This window comes from Pelodiscus sinensis, chromosome 6 (assembly GCF_049634645.1).
Source record: "Pelodiscus sinensis isolate JC-2024 chromosome 6, ASM4963464v1, whole genome shotgun sequence".
In the NCBI taxonomy this organism is placed as follows: Eukaryota; Metazoa; Chordata; order Testudines; family Trionychidae; genus Pelodiscus; species Pelodiscus sinensis.
Window position 1 is genome coordinate 106,396,057 of NC_134716.1, and position 20,512 is coordinate 106,416,568.

The 20,512-nt window shown below is 40.6% G+C and overlaps 1 protein-coding gene across 4 annotated transcripts in view; it reads left to right on the forward strand.

The window, feature by feature from the left end:
• Positions 1-4,167: 4,167 nt before the first annotated feature.
• The window catches only part of CAPSL (calcyphosine like), a 30,355-nt gene continuing 14,010 nt past the window's right edge, over positions 4,168-20,512 (forward strand). Inside the window, exons 1-5 of one of the 4 annotated variants that reach the window (XM_075932543.1) lie at positions 4,168-4,276; positions 10,637-10,773; positions 12,290-12,467; positions 13,822-14,031; positions 16,559-17,137. In XM_075932543.1, coding sequence (XP_075788658.1) covers positions 10,637-10,773; positions 12,290-12,467; positions 13,822-14,031; positions 16,559-16,906 — 873 coding nt within the window. In that variant the 5' untranslated portion in view covers positions 4,168-4,276 and the 3' untranslated portion in view covers positions 16,907-17,137. Of the gene's footprint in view, positions 4,277-10,636; positions 10,774-12,289; positions 12,468-13,821; positions 14,032-16,558; positions 17,138-18,037; positions 18,766-20,512 lie in introns of those variants that run through there. The other 3 variants (XM_006125814.4, XM_075932544.1, XM_075932546.1) reach the window with 3 other exon arrangements.

Here is a 20,512-nt window from a genome sequence, read left to right on the forward strand (position 1 = left end):
AATTTACACTTGCAAGAGAGAGAACTAAATTGTGAGTACTAGACATTTTTTTACTGGGTGAGAGATTCCTCCCCCCGTGGACGGCTGTGTGTTCGTATCAATATGGGATTCAGTCAAGGGCACTCCTCGGCAGCCTCTTGGTCAGCAATTGGTGTATCTCTGTTTACAGCCATTCATGGTCACAGCAGCCTGGGCCTTCTGTTCAAGGCTTACTGCTCTGTGTGCCCTGCATGCTCCAGGCAAGCAAAGATGGATGTTACGGGGGGTTCCTGTCTGGCTACAACCTCTCACAATGCTGCCAGACTGGAGTTAGAGAAGTACATTATGCCTTTTGTGAGACAGACAGATGGAAATCTTGCCTGTAACCCATTCAATACTTCACTTGGGTTTGCAAAACAACGAGAACAGTGAGCAGCATGATCCAGATTTACAAGCATGATGTCTTCTTGATCTAATTGCCTTTTTTGCCTCTTTTTTCCTTTTTAAATTTGAAACAGAGTTGTGTTTGGGCTAAGCCTCTGTAAAGATGTTTTAAAATAGTTTCCTGTAGCCTGATATATAGATTAGATTACCTAAGAATTCCCAGTGTCACTTGAAAGGTTGAGAGATCTTTGTCCCAAAGTCAAACCCAGTATTACTAAAATTACTATATAGTGAGAAACCCCAATGTGCACAGCTGCAACAGTCACCCCTTTGGGAACTCTTCTATCTTTACAGATAGTTTATTAATCCATTAGCTAAGTCACAAACACACTAATTCATAAAATAGAAAGACTACACAATGTACATGTGAGCATCCACATACAGCATCCCTTGCAGGATAATCTGAAATGTTGTCCCTTGTCTTCCTCATCACCTTCACCTTCTCCCTCATCACCAATCACTGTCATTCTGACACTTTCCAAAGTCTACATCTCTCTCCCCTTGCCCGCAGGTTGGGATGCAACTTTTATAAAATGTTGTGCTGATGCCTTCATGTCTAATACATATTAAGTAGGAGTTCTGCCCTCCCCCCTTCCTTATTTGTATTTCCTCATCCTACCAATTAACAGGTGTGTTGTGAGCAAGATACGAGGGCTGTGTCTAGACTGCATGGTTTTTTTGAAAAAATTTCACCTGCGTCTAGACTACAGCTGCGTTCTTTCAAAATTAAATCGAAAGAACGCGGCTTTTCTTTTGACGGCGGTACTCCTCATTTCACGAGGAAGAACGTCTTTTTTCGAAAGTGTTCTTTCGAAAAAAGGCGTTCTTGAATGCAAGCAGGGCTTTTTCGAAAGAGAGCATCCAGACTGCCTGGGTGCTCTCTTTCGAAAAAGCATTTCGCTTTTTCGAAAGAAGAGGTTGCAGTCTAGATGCTCTTTTTCGAAAGAAGCTTTTTTGAAAGTGTTCTGTGATTCTATGAAATATTGAAGTATCCTTCTTCTGCAGGGTACTATGTTAATTATGTCAAATTATCATATACGTCAATGTATTTTCATGGCATTCTTGTGGTTAGATGGTCCATATCAGGGGTGGGCAATAAAAAAAATAGTGGCCCACCAGGGTTAGTTTCTGGCAGGCAGCTACTGTTATATTTGCATATGCTTCTGATGGTACTGGGTGATCGCAGCTCTCATTGGGCTCAGATCGCCATTTGCAGCCAACAGGAGCATCGAGAAGCAAAGCGGACCAGGACACTGCTGCCAGCCGCTCCACAGGCTGCAAAAGGTGATCTGTGGCCAACGAGAGCTGCAGTCACCCAATACCTACAGAGACACAGGTAATTATAGAGGTGGGGACACACCCTGCATACGGCAGCTGGTCCATGAGCCAGAATTTGCCTGCCCCTGTTCTGGGATATTCAGCATAGGAAAATATGGCTATGGGACACCTGGTAAAATTACTCCTATTCCAGCAGGTTCAATGGCAATCAATCAGAACTATGCAGTGCAAACATTCAAATTAACATCAAGTTGACTGAGCCTCTGTTAAAAAGAAATACTGAGTAGCTGGATTCTTTTTATTTACCTTAGCATTAGGGTTCTCCCAGGGAGAAGTGACACCCCCACCCATATCTCTCACACAGGGAAGGTGGCTTACCAACCTGACCCTCTGTACCTGGTGCTCTCTGCCTTCCACACATGGCTGGGCCCCTGACACGGTCCTGGCATCATGTCCTCCCAAGGCAAATGGGGGGAGGAGCACACAGGATCACATGCCCTCCCTCCTCACCCAGATTTCTGCCAGAGTTCACACCAGAATGTGGCCAGCAGCAGTGCAGCGAAAGGCAGAGAAGAAGCTGCCCTAATGGTATGATAGTTCTGTGGTCTGTGCTGCCCACAGTTGGATTCAGACAGTGCTCAGTGGCCAGTCAGTAGCCCATAAAGCCCTTCCTTGTAAGTCACAGAATTATAGATCCAATTATAGATCCAATCTGGTGAAGCAGAGCGTTTATAAAAGGTGGGTCTATACATCCATGATCATTTCTGCCCAGCATAAGGGAGCTCTTTCCTATAGTTAGTTCTGGACAATGATAATAGTGGAACACCGTTGTTACAATGACTATAAAAGCCACTGGACCAGGGCATTTCCTGGGGATTCATGATTTCCTTTAGAATGACAAATTGTAATATGTCCTCCCTCCCCCAAACACACACCCATAGGGCCCATGGGTCACAGTGACGCAGCTACCAGCTGATCCCTTTGCGCTGAGGCAAGATGGGTTGGCAGAGAATAAAGTCTGCACTGTTGTTGCCTACACTGTAGCTATTCTGTGGTTACACAGGAAGGAGTGTGATGGCTGAAATATCAATGCTTTCTGCCCAGCTACCTTTGGGTTCCTCATTTTGACCCTGTGACTGGCACTCTCTCCCAGTTTTTTCATTCTTTGTCTCTGGTGGTGATTGTGTGCAGTATGTGAGGTTTGAGGGTGCACGAGCTGCAGTAGTTTGAAGCCATTTGGGGGGCATTCCAAGTGCTGTGGCAACTAAATGAATCTTCTTTTGGAGGTTTTTTCCTCTCTCTTAGGCCTCTACTGGAATTTAAACATTATAAAGGGGGTTTACAATGGCTTGGATTCAATAATTCTCTAACCAGCAAATGATTAAAAGTGCATTGATTCCTGATTACACAACAACTTAAAATCAATTGCCAGGTGAGAAAACAAGGCATATATTAAATCTTGGTAACAAGACATAGATGTTGATGAAGAACAAATTATTTGTTAGGATGCAGAAAACATCACTCTAATGTTTGTCCAAGAAGCCCAGATAATTTCTCCACTCCTTACAGATTCCACACTTGCATTGATTTTAAATAGCTTGCTTTGCCTTTAGGTGACATTTTGGGGCAGGAGAGGGTTCAGAAGGATATTACAGCTCTCGAATATGACACTGCTTGATCTAGTTCACTGAGCTGATTTTTTTCAGACAATAGGTCTCTACTATATCTTACTGTAATTAGAACATTTGTGTCTAAACTGAACAGTGTGTGATGATTTTTATCATGTCCAATCTTGTCTTTTCAGTTTTCTTTTTTTCAGTGGGTTAATGAAATCCTGTCATTTCCTTATACAGATTCTTTTTGAATAATTATTGAAAATGGTGAAATAATCAATAGCAGAGAATATGTCTGCACCTTTGTTTTTGTGGAACCAAAATGACTAATTCTTCACTACTTTTTCTCCATCTTATTTGAACACAGGAATTATACCAGTGAGGTTTCTGAATCATATCAAGCCTTGAATAGATGTTTAGATAGAGCACTGGCTTGTAATCTTTATGTAACACTGTTAATAAATAGGGAATTTGGATGGGCAAAGAAAATGGATTCAGACCCTCCAATGTTAATCTATATGGTGCATGATGATCAGCATGCAGTCAGTTTGGGCAGTAATTTAGTATAAGGCAATTTAGAAGACATACAATAAAAACAAAACAAACAAATCTGCTAATCACACAACACAGGCACAGCACAACTCCTTCTAGCAGGTGTCTCAGTCAGTAAGGGAAGGTTTGGCCTTTCACAGCAACCAACATCTCCTTGGAAACAGGATGGTAAACTCCAAAAAGTGGGGGCTGGGATATGTAAGCAAGGCAGATAGACAAGGAATCCCTCCAGTCAGTTTGAAAGCTTTCAATGGCCTTGCATTCATTACCAGGAGCCATCCAATCAAAGCAACAGGGGTGTGCCTGGAAGGAGAGGAGGAGGAGGTGCTGGGGAAAGACAGGGCCAGTTTGCCAAGCAGAACAAGAGAGCGTTTCAGGTAGAAGTTACAGGTTACAGATTAACATTAAAGGTAAAGAATTTTATTGAGGAATTTAAAGGTAGGGGCTGGGGAATTCAAACACGGCAGTTATATGAGAGTCCCCGGTTTAAAAGTGATGTCTTGTTTTAAAGTGATAAATTTTAAAACTTAGCAAACAATTGTGAGATTTTAATGCTCAGAATATTTGGAGGAGTGTTACTGGAAAACAAACACACAAACAAAAGAGATTGGCACAAGTTTGGGCCGTCAGGTCTCCATTACGTGGAAGTGGTTTATGGCAGGGACAGCGTGTAATGTGTTTTGATAGTGGCTAGAAATTTGGGCACTATTATAATCCAAAGAATTATGTCAGTTTTTCACCTTACACTGTAAAGAGTTAGGAGAAATCCAGAGCTTTTTTAAAAAAAGGTTCTGTTGAGCTTAGTACAGGTGCAACTGGGTGAAAAATGGTGGCCTTTGATATATATATATATAGGATATATATAGTTCCTTTTGGTCTTAAATTTATATTGCTAAGGGGGATAGGCAGCTAATTTTCATTACATTTCATTGAAATTTGGGTTTCTAACTCTCTAAAGTTTCTTTAAAAACCCAGCCTGAAATTTCATTATTTTTACTATACAAATAAATTTTTATTTTTATTTACTCTCACCATCCTATGCAAAATACCATAGTCAGTAAAAAAGTTAAATAAGGCAAGTGTAGTCACTAAAAATCTTCGGCAATTATTCAGTATAAAACACTGTTTAATATTGAATAATTAAACAAATCAACGAATAAGACACTTATGGGTAGCAGCTGATGATGTTGCACACTGGGAATAGGAAGCAAGGGCATGAGAGATTAGTGTAACACATTAATTAATGTTTATAAGGCACCCGTAGAACTGTGTTGTTCAGTGTGTCTGAAGTGTGTATATAGTCACTAAGTCTTTTTGTAATCATAGTTATTTTTAACCTTCAGAACTTTGGGATAATAATGTTATGTGTTACAAGGTTGTTTGAATTCATCATCTGTGCCGAAAGAGGTGATAGCACTTAATGGGATTGGACAAATCTACCATAGGGGATAACTCTAACCAATAAAGGGTCTGGACTCTGTGACTTAGATGGGTTGTCCCAACATGCTTTATGATATTATGGAACAGAACAAGTGAAACAATGTACGGTGTAAAGCCCTGATCCTGCAATCAGATTCACTAGCTTGCACTCTGCATCTGCATAGACCTCAAGGGGACTCACCTGGCATGGGGTCCACGTCAGTGTCTCCAAATTCAGGTTTCTGACCTCTGTCATCATGTTTATTTGTTTGATCAGTTTTACTGTCTGGTTACTTTAACCCAGTTTCTGCTGCAACTTTGACAGGGCCAGATTGATCCCTAGTGTAGTTCCACCAATGGTTGCGTCTCAAGGCACTAATTGCAAAAGGTGTTCCAGTGGCTACCGCATTGGATTGACTTGTCTGTAGAAACCTGATTTAGCACAGTCCCAAATGCTGCTGATGTCTGGGGATCAGAGTAATTAACGGTGCCCTGTCAGAGAGAAGAAACATGGTACAGAAGAGAGGAAGTGCACATGAAGGGCAGAAGTAGCAGCTTCACTGCATGCATCCTTTTGGAAATTCCCTCAGCAAAATCAGCTCCTGCTCCATGCTCCCTCCAGTGTATACATGGGGCATGTGACATAGGCACTGAGGGACCTCATGGAAAGCCATGCATACACTGGGGACAAGGCTAGGCAGTCTGCAGCAGGGCGCCTCATCAGAGATGAAGTTCCTTTCCCCACGGAGGGTCCAATTTTGGAAGCACCATAATTTATTGTAAAATTTGTATGATGTGGTTCTGAGTCTTTCAGGTGTCTTTTGCTCCACACCAGACTGTTGCTATGCCATTTCATGGGTCACACGATGAAATTACTAATATTACTTTTGGGGATTTGCACCTATTACCCATTCAAACATAAGTTATTTGAAATATCTGCTAGTGAAAAATTCAGCATTAACAACTCGCCGCTATTTGCTTTGCTGTGATCATGTCTTTCAGAAGACAATAGATTTTTGTTTTACTGTGACATGGCTCTATAACCTATGTCCATTTAAAGATCTGGGGCTAGATCCTGCTCCCACTGAGATCAAGCAGAAGGCAGCCATAGAGCTGAACAAATACAGGACTGTTGCTTTATTTGCTCCATATTGGGAATCTGTGGAGAGGGAGCTTTAAGACATAACAGTGCACATTGACAGCAATATTTTGAAAGGAAGGGAGGGTAAGGAGCTGTTTAATTTCTCTCATGTGATAGAATCATAGAATCACAGAACTGGCAGGGACCTTGAGAGGTCAGGTCCAGTCCCCAGCCCTCATAGCAGGACCAAGCATTGTCTAGATCAGAGATGGGCAATAATTTTTGACCATGGGGCCTCTTCAGAAATTTGGGCTTCAGGTGAAAGGGGACAGGCTAGGACACTTCCATTCTTCCCCACCCACAGACTCTGATTGGTCTGGGTGTGGGGGAGCATGCAAAGGCTACGTATATACTGCAAACCTCTTGCGGAAGAGCAAATGCAAATAGAGCGCTCATTTGCATATATAGCAAGCTCATTTGCATTTCCTCTACCTTTCCCTTTTGCGCAAAAAAGCACTGTGTAAATGGCGCCTTTATGCGCATAAACCTCTTTTTGTGCAAGAATCCTTCTTCCTCATTTTTTTTGAGGAAGAACGGCTCTTGCGCAAAAGGGTTTTTTTTGTGCAAAAAGACGCCATCTACACAGCACTTTTTTGTGCAAAAACCTCTTTCGCAAAACGGAAAGGAAATGCAAATGAGTGCTGCATATGCAAATGGGTGCTCCATTTGCATTTGCTCTTCCGCAAGAAGCTTGTAATATAGATGTAGCCAAAGTCTTTGCTCCCCCGCTCCATGAGAGAACTGCCAGCTGTTCTGAACAGCTGGCAGTTTCCTCGAGGTACCTGTGCCCCTGGCAGTGGGAGGAGACTTGACGTGCTTCCCCCTGCTGCCCCCAGGTCAATCAGGGCCTGGGGAGGGGGAGACATGAAGTCTCTCACGCCCTGCCCTTGCCCTGCAAGGGAGTGCTGCACTTAGAATCAGCTACCAGCTGAGCAGCATCTGGCAGTTGACTTTAAGTGCTGAGCCCCTTGCAGGGCAGGAGTACATGGCACTTAGAAATGCTGCACACTCCTGGCAGGGCGGGAGGAGACGTCACGCACCTTCCCTCCCCTGCTCTCAGGCCAGTCATGCTTTAGGGGCGGGGAGAGTATGCAAAGTCTCCTCCTGCTCTGCCAGGAGCACATGGCACTTCTAAGCACAACGCACTCCTTGCAGGGCAGGGGCAGGATGGGAAGAAACTTTGCACACTTCCCGCCCCGCACCCAAGCCCTGATAGGCCTGGGGGCGGGGGGAGTAGCAGGGCCTCCACAGGCAGATCAACTTGCTTGGGGTATGTCTACACTACCCTCCTAGTTCGAACTAGGAAGCCTAGTTCGAACTACCTAGTTCGTGCCCCATGTAGCCGCGCTGCACGGGGTTCGAACCAGCGGGGTTTTAAAAATGGCGGCTCCCCGCTTATGCAAATGAAGCCCGGGAAATTCAAATCCCGGGCTTCATTTGCAAGTGCGGTATGCCTACTTTACCCTCCTAGTTCGAACTAGCGGGGTAGTGTAGACATACCCTTGGTGAACCAGATCTGGCCTGCGGAGGCCCTTTTTCCCACCCCTGGTCTAGAAGATCATCCCTGATAGATGTCTATCCAACTTGCTCTTAAATATCTCCAGTGATGGAAATTCCACATACCCCCTAGGCAATTTATTCCAGTGTTTCACCACTGTGACAGTTAGGAAGTTTTTCCTAATGTCCAACCTAAACCTCCCTTGCTGCAGTTTAAGCCCATTGCTTCTTGTCCTATCCTCAGAGGCCAAGGAGAACAATTTTTTTCCCTCCTCCTTGTAACACTCTTTTAGATATTTGAAAACCTTTAACATGTCCCCTCTCAGTCTTCTCTTTTCTAAATGAAACAGGCCCAGTTCTTTCAGACTTCCCTCAAAGGTCATGTTCTCTAGACCTTTAATCATTCTTGTTGCTCTTCTCTGGACCGTCTCAAATTCTTCCACATCTTGAAATGTGGTACCCAGAACTGGACACACTACTCCAACTGAGACCTAAGCAGCGCGGAGTAGAGCGGACAAATGACTTCTCATGTCTTGCTGAAAACACTCCTGCATCTCAGAATTGTGTCTGCTTTTTTGGCAACAGTGTCACACTGTTGACTCATGTTTAATTTGTCATCCACTATAACCGCTAGATGCTCCTCTGCAGTACTCCTTCCTAGACAGTCGCTTCCCATTCTGTATATGTGAAACTGATTGTTCCTTCCTAAGTGGAGTACTTTGCATTTGTCCTTATTAAACTTCACCCTGTTTACCTCAGGATGTCATGTCATGTTTTAGTAATGATTCAAAATCAGGTTTCTTGAGGGCATGCCCATGGGTTCCCAAAGGCAAAGCAACTGTCCTCAATAAGGCAATACAAATACACTTCCTCTAACATTCCTCCACCATGTCTTGCATGACAAATCTGCATGGTCTGAGCTATGGCATACACAGCGGTGTAGACAGGGCTCAAGGCTATGGGATGTATTCCATTGGATTGATATATGTTTATTACCTATGTAGTAAAGATTTTGAAAAGACTTAATCTGGCCTAGGACTATAGTCCTATCTAAATTGCATGTGTTGTTGCCATGTGTGATCTGTTAGTTATGCAGACAAATACCTTTGCAAATAGAATTCAGACAGTTAATTTGTTTGGCCTTATGAAATGTGTTGTTGATTATGGTGTAAGTTTATGTAAGTGTCTGCAGATCTTGCAAGTAATAGTAATATTTAGCACTTGAATTTTTAACTATAAATGTTAAGAGTTGGGTGGTGGAATGATCTCTGTATATGGCATTAGGGAGAACATTACTAGAAAAGTGTGTTAAATTCATATCCACACTTCAAAAAGATTGTTGAAAACTTAGAAACGGTTAAAAAAAAAAGAGCTACAGGTTGTTTTGATGTCTGGAAAACATGCCTTATAGCGAGAGACTTTTAATAATTTCCATCTATTTAGTTACCAAAGAGATGGTTAATAGGTGACTTAATCATGTTCTGAAAGAACCTAAGGGAAAGAGATTTCTAATAGTAGACATCTCTTTAAGCAAGCAGAAAGAGCATAAAGAAGGTCCGATGACTGGAAGCCAAAGCTAGACAAATTCATTCTGGAAATAAAGGTGTTGTACATTTTTAACTGTGATGGTAATTAACCATTGGAACAACTAACCTGGAGACATGGTGGATTCTCCCTCACTTGAACTCTTTAAATAAAGACATGTTATAGCCAAAGCAGAAGTTCTAGCCTTGATGCAGAAATTAGTGAGTGAGGTCCAGAGGCATAGCAAGGGGTGGGGTGTGGAGGGCAGTTGCCCCCGGGAGCCACGCTAGGGGGGCACCATTTTAGTCCCCCTCTGCACTCCCTGTCATCCCTCGGCTCGCCTGCTCCTCCTCCGCCCGCCGCCACTAGCTGGAGGCTCCTCCCTGCCTCTCCGTCCCCCAGTCCAACCCTCCTCCATCTCCGCCAACAAGTTAGTATGTGCAGGGGCCCAGCCCCAAACTGGAGCAGGAGGGAAGATACGGTAAAAGCTCCCCCCATTCCTCCCAGGGTCGGGCTCAGCTGTGCGCCAGGTTCGGGGCCCTGCCACATGGCGGCGGGGGGTGTGTGCAAATTTTGCCTTTGCCCATGGGTGCTATGGTATGTTGAAAATGGATCCCTTACACAGGAAATGGTTTGTAGCTCTACTAAGACCCATCTGGTTTGGTTGCCAGGTGAAGATACTAGAAATAGCTTTGCATTTCTGCACAGCATCCTAGAACCTGAGACATATTACAATCCTATACAATTGTGAAATATTACAACACATTTGCTCAAATGTGGAAATATTAAGGTCACCTGGATGGCCAGCATTTGTGTAGGTTTTTGCAGCATGCCACACAGTTACATTATGTTGGTATTTGTCTCACCAGAGAGCACTAGCATTTGCATATGGTTAGTATATATCAGACCCTTTCTAGCTGTTCATTTCCTCCCAAAAGCAGATTGCAGTTCCAGTTCAGTGCAATGGTATTTGTGACTACTAATATCAAATGGGCATGAAAGTCTTTCTAATAATTCATTAACAAGCAGAAAGCTCTTACAAGTGAAGTATTTATGCAAGCTGAGGAAGTAAGATGGGTTTCAGTATTCAAGAACATGTTTTAGAGACTGTACTTGGTAATTGGTGCCCATCAGATAAAGCTGTTTTCAGGTTTGTGAATCTGTGCTAAAGGGAAATGTTTTGTTCTAGATGCCTGGTACAGCGAGGCACGACCGAGATATGGCAATTCAGGCCAAAAAAAACCTACCCAAAACCACAGACCCAATTGAGAAGCTTCGTCTGCAATGTCTAGCAAGGGGATCTGCAGGCATTAAAGGACTTGGCAGGTAAATCCAGGAAGCCAAATACATTATTAATGCAAATCATTTGAGTTGCAGGATGCTATAGCCACAAATCTTAAATGGGCTTATGCTGCAAAATAACAGCTATAGATTGTAGTCAGTGGCAAAATTCCAGTGGACTTTCATGGAGCCAGGATTTCAAATGACCCAGAACTCAGGGTTGTTTGATCTGGGAAGTGCAACTACAACTCCAGGACTATTTGTTTTCTTCAATGTTTCTTAAATAAAAATACAAACCTAAGCAAAACAAACAAAAGCAATGAGAAAGCAAGAAATGCAATCATCTGCATCACCATATGTAAAGATAAAAGGGGCAGATCCAGATTCTTACTCTACAGTGGAATGACACTGATTTACACCCACTGATGGGATAAATCACAAGCCTCCTGCTTTGCATGTTTAGCTTCTGTTTTCCTATTTAAAATGTTGATAATGGAACAGGTATGGGCTGTGGGGCAAAGCCATCAAACCAAAGTGCATGGCTGTAGGATCAGTGTCCACCAGTTACATGTTTATACTAGCAAATGAGCTTACAATGGAAGTGGACAAGAAAGACAGAAAAGTATTATTATTCCCATTTTACAGATGGGAAAGACCAAAGTGACTACTATATTTGGCAGCAGACTTGCTGTGTGACTTTGGACAAATCACTTAATCTGAAAGGGTGTATCTACACTGCACCCTTAGCTTGGAATAAGCTACACAATTTGAGCTATGCAAATTGCGTAGCTTATTTTGAAATTTGGTGTTGTCTATACAGCACTAAATTTCAGAATAAAATGCTATTCCAAAATGTCCCTTAATCCTTAGAGGGTTGTTGGAATAGCACGCTCATTATTTTGAAATATATTTCAAAATAATGGGCATGCAGTCAAGATGTAGAATAGCTATTTATCCCGAAATAGCACTGCTGTCTAGACACACCCAAAATGTTGTTTTAGCAGTGACATGTATGAATCATGTTGTATCACAATTGTATTAATGCATTTGATTGTCATCAAACTTTACTGGTTTTTTTTATCATTTATATAGTTATTTTCTCCAGTAGAGCTGAGTTAGACAATTCTTTAGCCCTTCCCAACAGCTATAATTCACCAGATAGCTTGATCTCAGTACAATTTTATTATAACATTTTAAAAAATACTTGTGCACTTCCTATAGAGCCATCCTGTTCAAAAAGTAAAATATCTTCCCTTTGGAATTTAATAGTTTGTGTTTTGTGAATGTCATATTTCAGAGAGAGGGAATGGGAAATAGGCCTTGCCAAACAGGCTAGGCAGGGTAAGCAGTGCCGATAGAAAGGTGGCACTACAGCCCTCCTTTCCTTAGTAACTACAGCCCTCCTTTCCTCTGAAGAGACTTTAAGAAGAAGAAATTGTATCCCAATAAGGTAATAGTATCCCTTTTCTAGTCCTAATAAACTGTAATTCTTATATGTAAGTTCTGCCTCTTGTACCTTCATTCTTCATTTTATGTCTTTTAAACATACATTGCTCCACAGAGTATTTCGGATTATGGATGATGACAGAAACAGAACCCTTGATTTTAAAGAATTCTTAAAAGGGTTAAATGATTATGCTGTGATGATGGACAAGGAAGAGGCTCAAGAGCTTTTCAGCATCTTTGATAAAGATGGCAGTGGAACAATAGACTTTGATGAATTTCTTGAAACATTAAGAGTAAGTTTCCAAACACCATGCTTTCTTTTTATCTAAATGAGAAAAATCCTGTTCCATTATTAGATGAATTCTCAAGTAAGAGGTCAGTACAATTCTATTTTATCACTAATACTGATATCTACAGACACAAGGGGCTCGTCTACACTGGCCCCTTTTCCGGAAGGGGCATGTTAATTTCACCTATCGTAGTAGGGAAATCCGCGGGGGATTTAAATATCCCCCGCGGGATTTAAATAAAAATGTCCGCCGCTTTTTTCCGGCTTTTAAAAAAGCCGGAAAAGAGCGTCTACACTGGCCCCGATCCTCCGGAAAAAGCGCCCTTTTCCGGAGGCTCTTATTCCTACTTCCTTTGAAGTAGGAATAAGAGATCCTCCGGAATAGGGCTTTATTCCGGAGGATCGGGCCAGTCTAGACGCTCTTTTCCGGCTTATCTACAAGCCAGAAAAAAGCGGCGGACATCTTTATTTAAATCCCGCGGGGGATATTTAAATCCCCCGTGGATTTCCCTATTCTGAAGTTTAAAATTAGCATGCCCCTTTCGGAAAAGGGGCCAGTGTAGACATAGCCAAAGAGACAACATGAGTTTGAAGAATTCCATTTCAATTCAAAAAGGAAAGAGAAAAGGTGGTCTTGTGAGTAAGTCTCTGTACTGGGCCCTTGGGTTTTGGATTTCAGTTCCAAGGCTTTGCTACAAACTCTTTAAAAAAAAAAATACGTAATTTCTCTGGGCCTAACTCCACCATCTAATATTTCCCTTGTCTTGCTTGTTCGCTTATTCTGTAAATTCATTAAGGCCTTTTCTTTGTATGTGTTCATGCAAAAAGGAGGAATAGTTCATAAAAAAGAGAGATCTTGTGCCTATCATTGTTACAAGTGACATCTAATATGTAGAAAATGATAAACTAAAAATCATTTTACCTGGTTTTTCAGTTTTTCTCAAGCAGATGTTCAAGCAGTTGTCCAACAAGATTGGACAACAGTCACATTCTTCTGTGGGTGTACCATCTCTCTGAAATAATGTGTTTCAGGTCAGGTCTACACTAAATATGGAAGGTCAGTTAAAGTACGCAACTCCAGCTACTAAAATATGAAGCTGGAGTTGGCTTACCTTAAGCCGAGCTTGATGCTGTCTTCCAAGCATTCCCATAAGCTTCCCATCAGCTTCCCTTACTCCTTGCAACTGCCAGGAATAGTGGTGCCAACCAGGAATACCCTCAGCATTTGATTTAGCAGATCGATCTCTAGCATGGCAAGTGAAGATTGTGGCCTTAGTGCCAGCAGCAGCAAAGCTTGAAGCTAGACCTGGACAAGCATTAGGCAGAGACAGGATTAATCTGTTACTATCTGCTTACAGCCTCCCATGTCCAATGCCAGAAAAGAGGTCATCATGCAAGCCTTTAGGAAGTTTGACAAAACTGGTGATGGTGTTGTAACCATTGAAGACTTACAGGGGGTGTATAATGCAAAGCATCATCCCAAATATCAGAATGGAGAATGGACAGAAGATCAAGTTTTCAGAGCCTTTCTAGATAACTTTGATTCACCATATGAGAAAGATGGGAAGGTAAGTGAAATAGCCCAAGGCACTTGAAAGGCACCCCACTGGATGCACAGCTACATTCATGTGCAAAAACATACCTAATCTCTAACAATTAAGAGAAGCATGTACAGCACATCTGTTCCATGTTTATTGATACAAATCCCTTATGAGGAGGAGATTCTCCACCTAAAAAATCATATTGCATGGTCTAGTTTAAGTACAGAGTCCGGAAGGCAACACTATTCATGACAGCATTTATGCATGTGCTTAGCTTGAAGCATTTGCTTAAATCCCATTGAGCTCAATTGGCATTGAAGGCAGTCATAAATAAGATGAACTTATGCAAATACTTTACTGTTTCCTTGAATTGAAACCAAAGTTGGAATTTCTGTTACCACCTGTAAAAGTGGCGAGGAGTCCTATGGCACCTTATAGACTAACTGAAGTGTTGGAGCATGCATACATGCATGATGGAGATGCATGCATCTGACGAAGTGGGTCTTTGCCCACGAAAGCTTATGCTCCAACACTTCAGTTAGTCTATAAGGTGCCACAGGACTCCTCGCCGCTTTTACAGATTCAGACTAACACGGCTAACCCTCTGATACTTGTTACCACCTGTGTTACTAATTAATCTTAACAGTGGTTTTATTTTAGAAATACAACAAATACATTTAGGAAGTTAATATAATTGTCCCTTCTTTATAAAAAGCCCATGGTCATGGAAAAGTCAGTATCAGAATTTGCATCTGTTGTTTCTACGTCTTGTGCCTCAACCACTAGAACAGAAAAAACAATGAGCAGTCCTGTGGCAACTTAGAGATTAACATATGTATTAGGTCATGAGCTTTCATGGATAAAACCCACCTTATTAGATGAGTTGGAGTGGAAATTACAGAATCTGAGGTATATATAACAGCAAAAGAAGTTACATGTTAAGTGTAGAACCAGTGTTAAAGCTAATTAAGTCAGGTTGGATGTGATTTATTCACAGCATTTGATGTGAATATCAAGGGAAGAGAAATTGCCTTTGTAGTGCATTAACCAGTTAAAATCTTTATTCAAGACTAAGCTGATAGTGTTGAACTTGTGTATGCACTCCAGTTTAGCTATCTGGTGATAATTGATAGGTAACTTCTTTTGCTGTTATATGTACCTCTGATTCTGTAATTTACACTCCAACTCATCTGATGAAGTGGGTTTTTCCCACAAAAACTTATGACATAGTACATTTGTTAGCCTCTAAGGTACCGCAAGGACTGTTCACTGTTTTTACAGTTACAGATGAATATGGCTACACCTCTGACACTAGACCAAAAAAAAAAATCACAGTTTTAATCACAGTTACACAAGAGATACTAACTGAAATTTATTAAAATATTTTGGATGTTTTTCTACATTTTCAAATATACTTATTTAAATTACTACACAGAATGCAAAGTGTACATTTACTTTATATTTTTATTACAAATATTTGCACTGTAAAACTGATAAACAAAAGAAACAGTGATACTCAATTCATCTCACAAAAGTACTGTAGTACAATCTCTTTATGGTGAAATTGCAGCTTACAAATGTAGACTTTTTGTTACATAACTGCATTCAAAGCCAAAACCAAAGTATAACTTTAGAGCCTTCAAGTCTATTCAATCCTTATTCTTATTTAGCCAGTTGAGTAGGCCATGTCTAATCTGCATGGAAGATCGTGGAAGATTAGTGAAAACCTGCTAATTCTAAGTGAGAGGGTGCCCCCATTGACACCAGTACTCCTGTTCCTCATGAGGAGTAAGGGAAGCCAATGGGAGCATTTGCTCCCATCGACCTCCCACTGTATATCAGTGATTTAAGATATGTTGACTCCAGCTATGTAATTAACGTAGCTGGAGTTGCATATCTTAAGTTAACCTTCCCCTTTAGTGTAGACCAGTGTTTCTGAAACTGCTCTGCGAAACCACTTTGAGAAACACATTAACTGGCCACCCCGGTTTGTTTATTTACTGGCGCCGCAGCCACAGAGCCTTGTGGCTCCCATTGCTCCGTTTCGTCCTTTGCAGCCAGTTAATGTGTTTCTCAAAGTGGTTTCGCATAGCACTTTCAGAAAAACTGGTGTAGACCATTCCTAAGAGAAATAAGTTTGTTTACATTTATGGGTGATAGTGCTGCCTGCTTCTTATTTACAGTTTCATTGAAAGGGTAGGTCTAGACTACATGGCAGCCATTTTGATGTAAATGAAGCAGCAATTATTTAAATCGCCGCTTCATTTCCCTTTTTTGAGTACACTAATCTACATGGCTCCATCAACAGAGCCATGTAGTTTAGACATACCCAAAGTGAGAACAGAAATTCACATACCACTTTTGTAGCTGGCATTACAAGACATTTACATGCCAGATAGGCTAAACAATCAGATGTCTCTTCATGCTTTGGCCACTATTCCAAAATAATGATGACACTCATTAAAAATAATTCATTAATTAAATTAATGACTAAATTTCTTGGGAGAATTGTATGTTTCCTCCTGCTTTACTTGCATTCTGCCATATATTTCAGGCTATAGCAGTCACAGATGACAACCCAGTACACATTCATTTTAAGAACATTTTCACTGCTGTGAGATTTCTAAAGACAGCTACTGCACTTGGCAAAAGGTTTAAGAAACTGAAGTGCCTTGCAATATCTGAAAGGGGCAAGGTATGGAACATGCTTTCAGAAGTCTTAAAAGAGCAATGTTATGATGTGGAAACTAGAGAACCCAAACAAATAAAAAGGGAAACCAATCCTCCGCTGGTGGCAACTGACTCAGATGATGAAAATGAACATGTGTGTGTTCTTACTGCTTTGGATTATTATTTAACAGAACACATCAGCAGCATGGATGCATGTTCTTTGAAAAGGTGATTGAAGCATGAAGGGACAGACACTGAAAATTTGTATCTGGCATGTAAATTTCTTGCAATGCAGTGCCACACACATACCCGTTCTCGCTTTCAGATGACATTGTAAACAGGAAGCGGGCAGCAATATCTCCTGTAAATGTAAACAATGTTGTTTCTCTGAGCAACTTGCCGTACAAGTAGGAACGGGTAGACTTTCTAGGCTCTAAAGTTTTACATTGTTTTGTTTTTTGAGTGCAGTTATTTTTGTACATAATTCTACATTTGTAAGTACAACTTTCATGATAAGTATTTACATTAGATGAATTGAAAATATTGTTTTTGTTTTTTACAATGCAAATATTTGTAATAAAAATAGGAAAGTGAGCACTGTACACATGTTCTGTGTTGCAATTGAAATAAAATTATTTGAATATGTAGCAAACATCAACATATATTTAAATAGTTTTCTATTATTAACAGTGCAATTAATCATGATTAATTTTTTTACTTGCTTGAGAGCCCTAATTAAACTTGACAAGAACAATATGTGATTTATATCAGTGAAGGTTTAGAAAAATATTTATCCATGTATGGTAGTGTAAAAAGTGGATGGCTAGGCTAGTTTCTTTTGTAAATGGTTTTAATCCAAAAATGCAAATCAAAATAAGCAAAACTCAGCTGGCATTTAAAAACCACTTTGTCTCTTTAAGTCAGATCTGCTCTGAAGAATGGCATTGTTAGCTTGATAAATGGATACAAAACTACAACCTCCCAATTGCACCCGGAACCCATTCCAATGTATTTATTACAATGTAATGAATGTGCTGGTCAAACACAGATGAGTCAATGAGAAACTGAAGGGTCAGAGCTTCACTGATTCTATTTTTCAGTTCTCAGGGAAGATGAGGACTCGTTTTTTATTAGGATTAGTTGGAAATCAGGACATTTTAGGACTTTCTACTACTAAAGGAGTTATACTTTCAATTTCCCTCTTGTGTCAGGTTCCTTCTTCATTCAAGATGATTGAAGCACAGTGTCCAGCATATGGCTTAAGCCTTTGCTCATTTACAGATGTTTATTTGCGTTTAGTATGTATTGTGCATGACTTGAAAAATGAAGGTTTCCTTCTCTGCTTTAAAATCTTCTCCTTTAGGTCACAACAGAAGAATTCCTGAACTACTATGCAGGAGTCAGCGCTTCAATAGACACTGATGTCTATTTCATTATCATGATGAGAAATGCTTGGAAATTCTAACTGCATGATTAAGGAAACAAGACTTTATTTCCAGCCTCTTAGCTCCACATGATTAAATATGTTCACATTTCCCATTATAGTAATTTGTAGTCACTGTGCTGATTTCCGTATATCAGAAGAGACAATACCCACACATCCCACATTGTTCTGGCAGGAGCATGCTGAGCTGATGGCCTGTGATATCAAAGGGGAGAATTGGCATCCCTGCCAATAATCACTCCCCACCCTTTTCCTCCTGCTTCCCTTGTCTACGTTGTTTATTCTCTCAGATGGGTAACTAGTTTCTCTTCAGACATGTGTGGTAGGCACCTTTCCTTCCCAAACATGTCCTCAAATCCATGGCACAAGCTGCAGCTGTGTTTTAAGGAAGGTACCATAGCACCAGAGCAGAGGATTCTGGGATGTATATACTCAGAATTTTTATGTGTAGGCATTTTAGTAGCATGTATATATCCCAAAGCTTGCTAGATTTTTCTTCCTTCTTTTCCTTCTATTCCTTTGTCTCTTGACTTTATTCACATTGTCTGGGACCATGTATGTGCTCTTTCTCTCATCAGATATACTAGTGGGCACAGATACTTTACAATGTTCTCTTTTCACTGTGACATTCGAACACCTCCCTCTGCTCTACCTAAGGTCTATTCTGGACCAAAAGTGAAAAACTCTGTTTATTACTACCCTGTTTCTCCAGGGATTTTTTTTTTATGAACTAAAGAACTTTATAATTATTTTTTTCTTAGCTTTGATGCTGCAAAAGACTCTCCAGTCATGTCAATGTCCATGAGAGCTGATGTTTGGTCACTTACCTGTGAAAAGAGGGTTGGTGAAAGCAGGGACCTATTTGTAGAGCCTGCAAATCTGCGGATATCCACTTTATATCCGCAGGTATCTGCATTCGTGGATTTAGATGCGGATATCTACAGCTCATTTTTGTGGATATGAATGTGGATACAGAATCTAGAGCCATGCAAATTTACAGATATCCTCTTTGTATCCATAGGTATTTGCAGTCATGAATGTCAGTGCAGATATCTGCAGCTCATTTTTGCAGATACAGATGTGAATGTGGATACAAATGTTGTGTCCATGCAGGGCTCTATCTATCTGTAAGATGTACTTCCTCTACTTATTCCTACTTTCTTTCCTTTTCTCATTTCTCTTGTGTCAGTTTCCCTTTGTCCCAGAGTAAATTATTGTCATTGTGCAAATGGTTTATATAGAGCAGGACTGGCTCCAATTAATTTGTGAAATTGTCATATAATTGGGTTTTCAATTTCTTCCCATCCTTAATAAAGACCTCAAGGTTCTGACAGCAAATCAAGCCATGAATAGCACAAACAAAAATGCTATGTGTGAGATTTTCACAAGAGTTTACCATCCGCAAATACAGCTGGATTTTCAAAGCTCAGCTCCTACTTACATGGCAAACTAAGTGGCTTGATTTTTTTTTAAGGTTCAGTATGTGATTTTGCAAATCTGACCTTAAATGTCAAAATGGGAGTGAGTAGCTACTGAGCACTTGAAAATCTGACCCTGAGCTGTTTGGAAACTTGGCATTATGGTATACACACTTGCTATTTTGTTTAAATATGGCCTATCATCATAACAGTGGGTATCTGGGATTCCTCACCACAAGTTAAGACAACAAGGAGTTCTGCAGCACTTTAGGGACCATGTGCTGTCAATCTCAATGTTTTTCTTGATCTGGTATGGCTCTGCACACTTGCATAAATTAATCACTATGGAAGTTGGTGTCAATGAACAGGGAAATTATTTTGATTAGAAAATATATGTCAGCCAAGAAATGAAGGCTCTTTATATAATGTGATGCTGTTGTGGACCAACAGATAAATTCGTGTACAAGAGGTAGAAAGGTATCTTATATGAATAATACATATGCCATTTCTCATGCTGACAGTGATAGCCACTTTATTAATAATTTATTTATTGGTTCTGTAACAGATTCTTGGCCGTGCACATTTAAAAAAAAGATGCAACCATGTGCTGTGAGAATCACAAAGTGAAAAATTATCCAACTCTGGCATATACTGTTTCCAAAGCCTCCTGGATTCCACAGCGATCTGTTGTGTTGACATTTAAGCCAGTGACGTGAAACATTTTATCTTACTAACCTTAACACTCAACCAGTTTGTCAGCTTAATGCTAATCATTTAACATTCTCACAATTATTTCAGGCCAAGTGCAATGTACCTTTTCAAACACTTTTTTTTTCGTAAATAGATAAAAAGCTCCAACACTGCACAACATATTGTCCCTGGTCCTGCTTGATTTAAACCAGTGGGAACTTTGCCACAGATTTCAGTGAGCAAAGAATCAAGACCATTGTGATTAATAAAAGCTCACTGCTTTGAA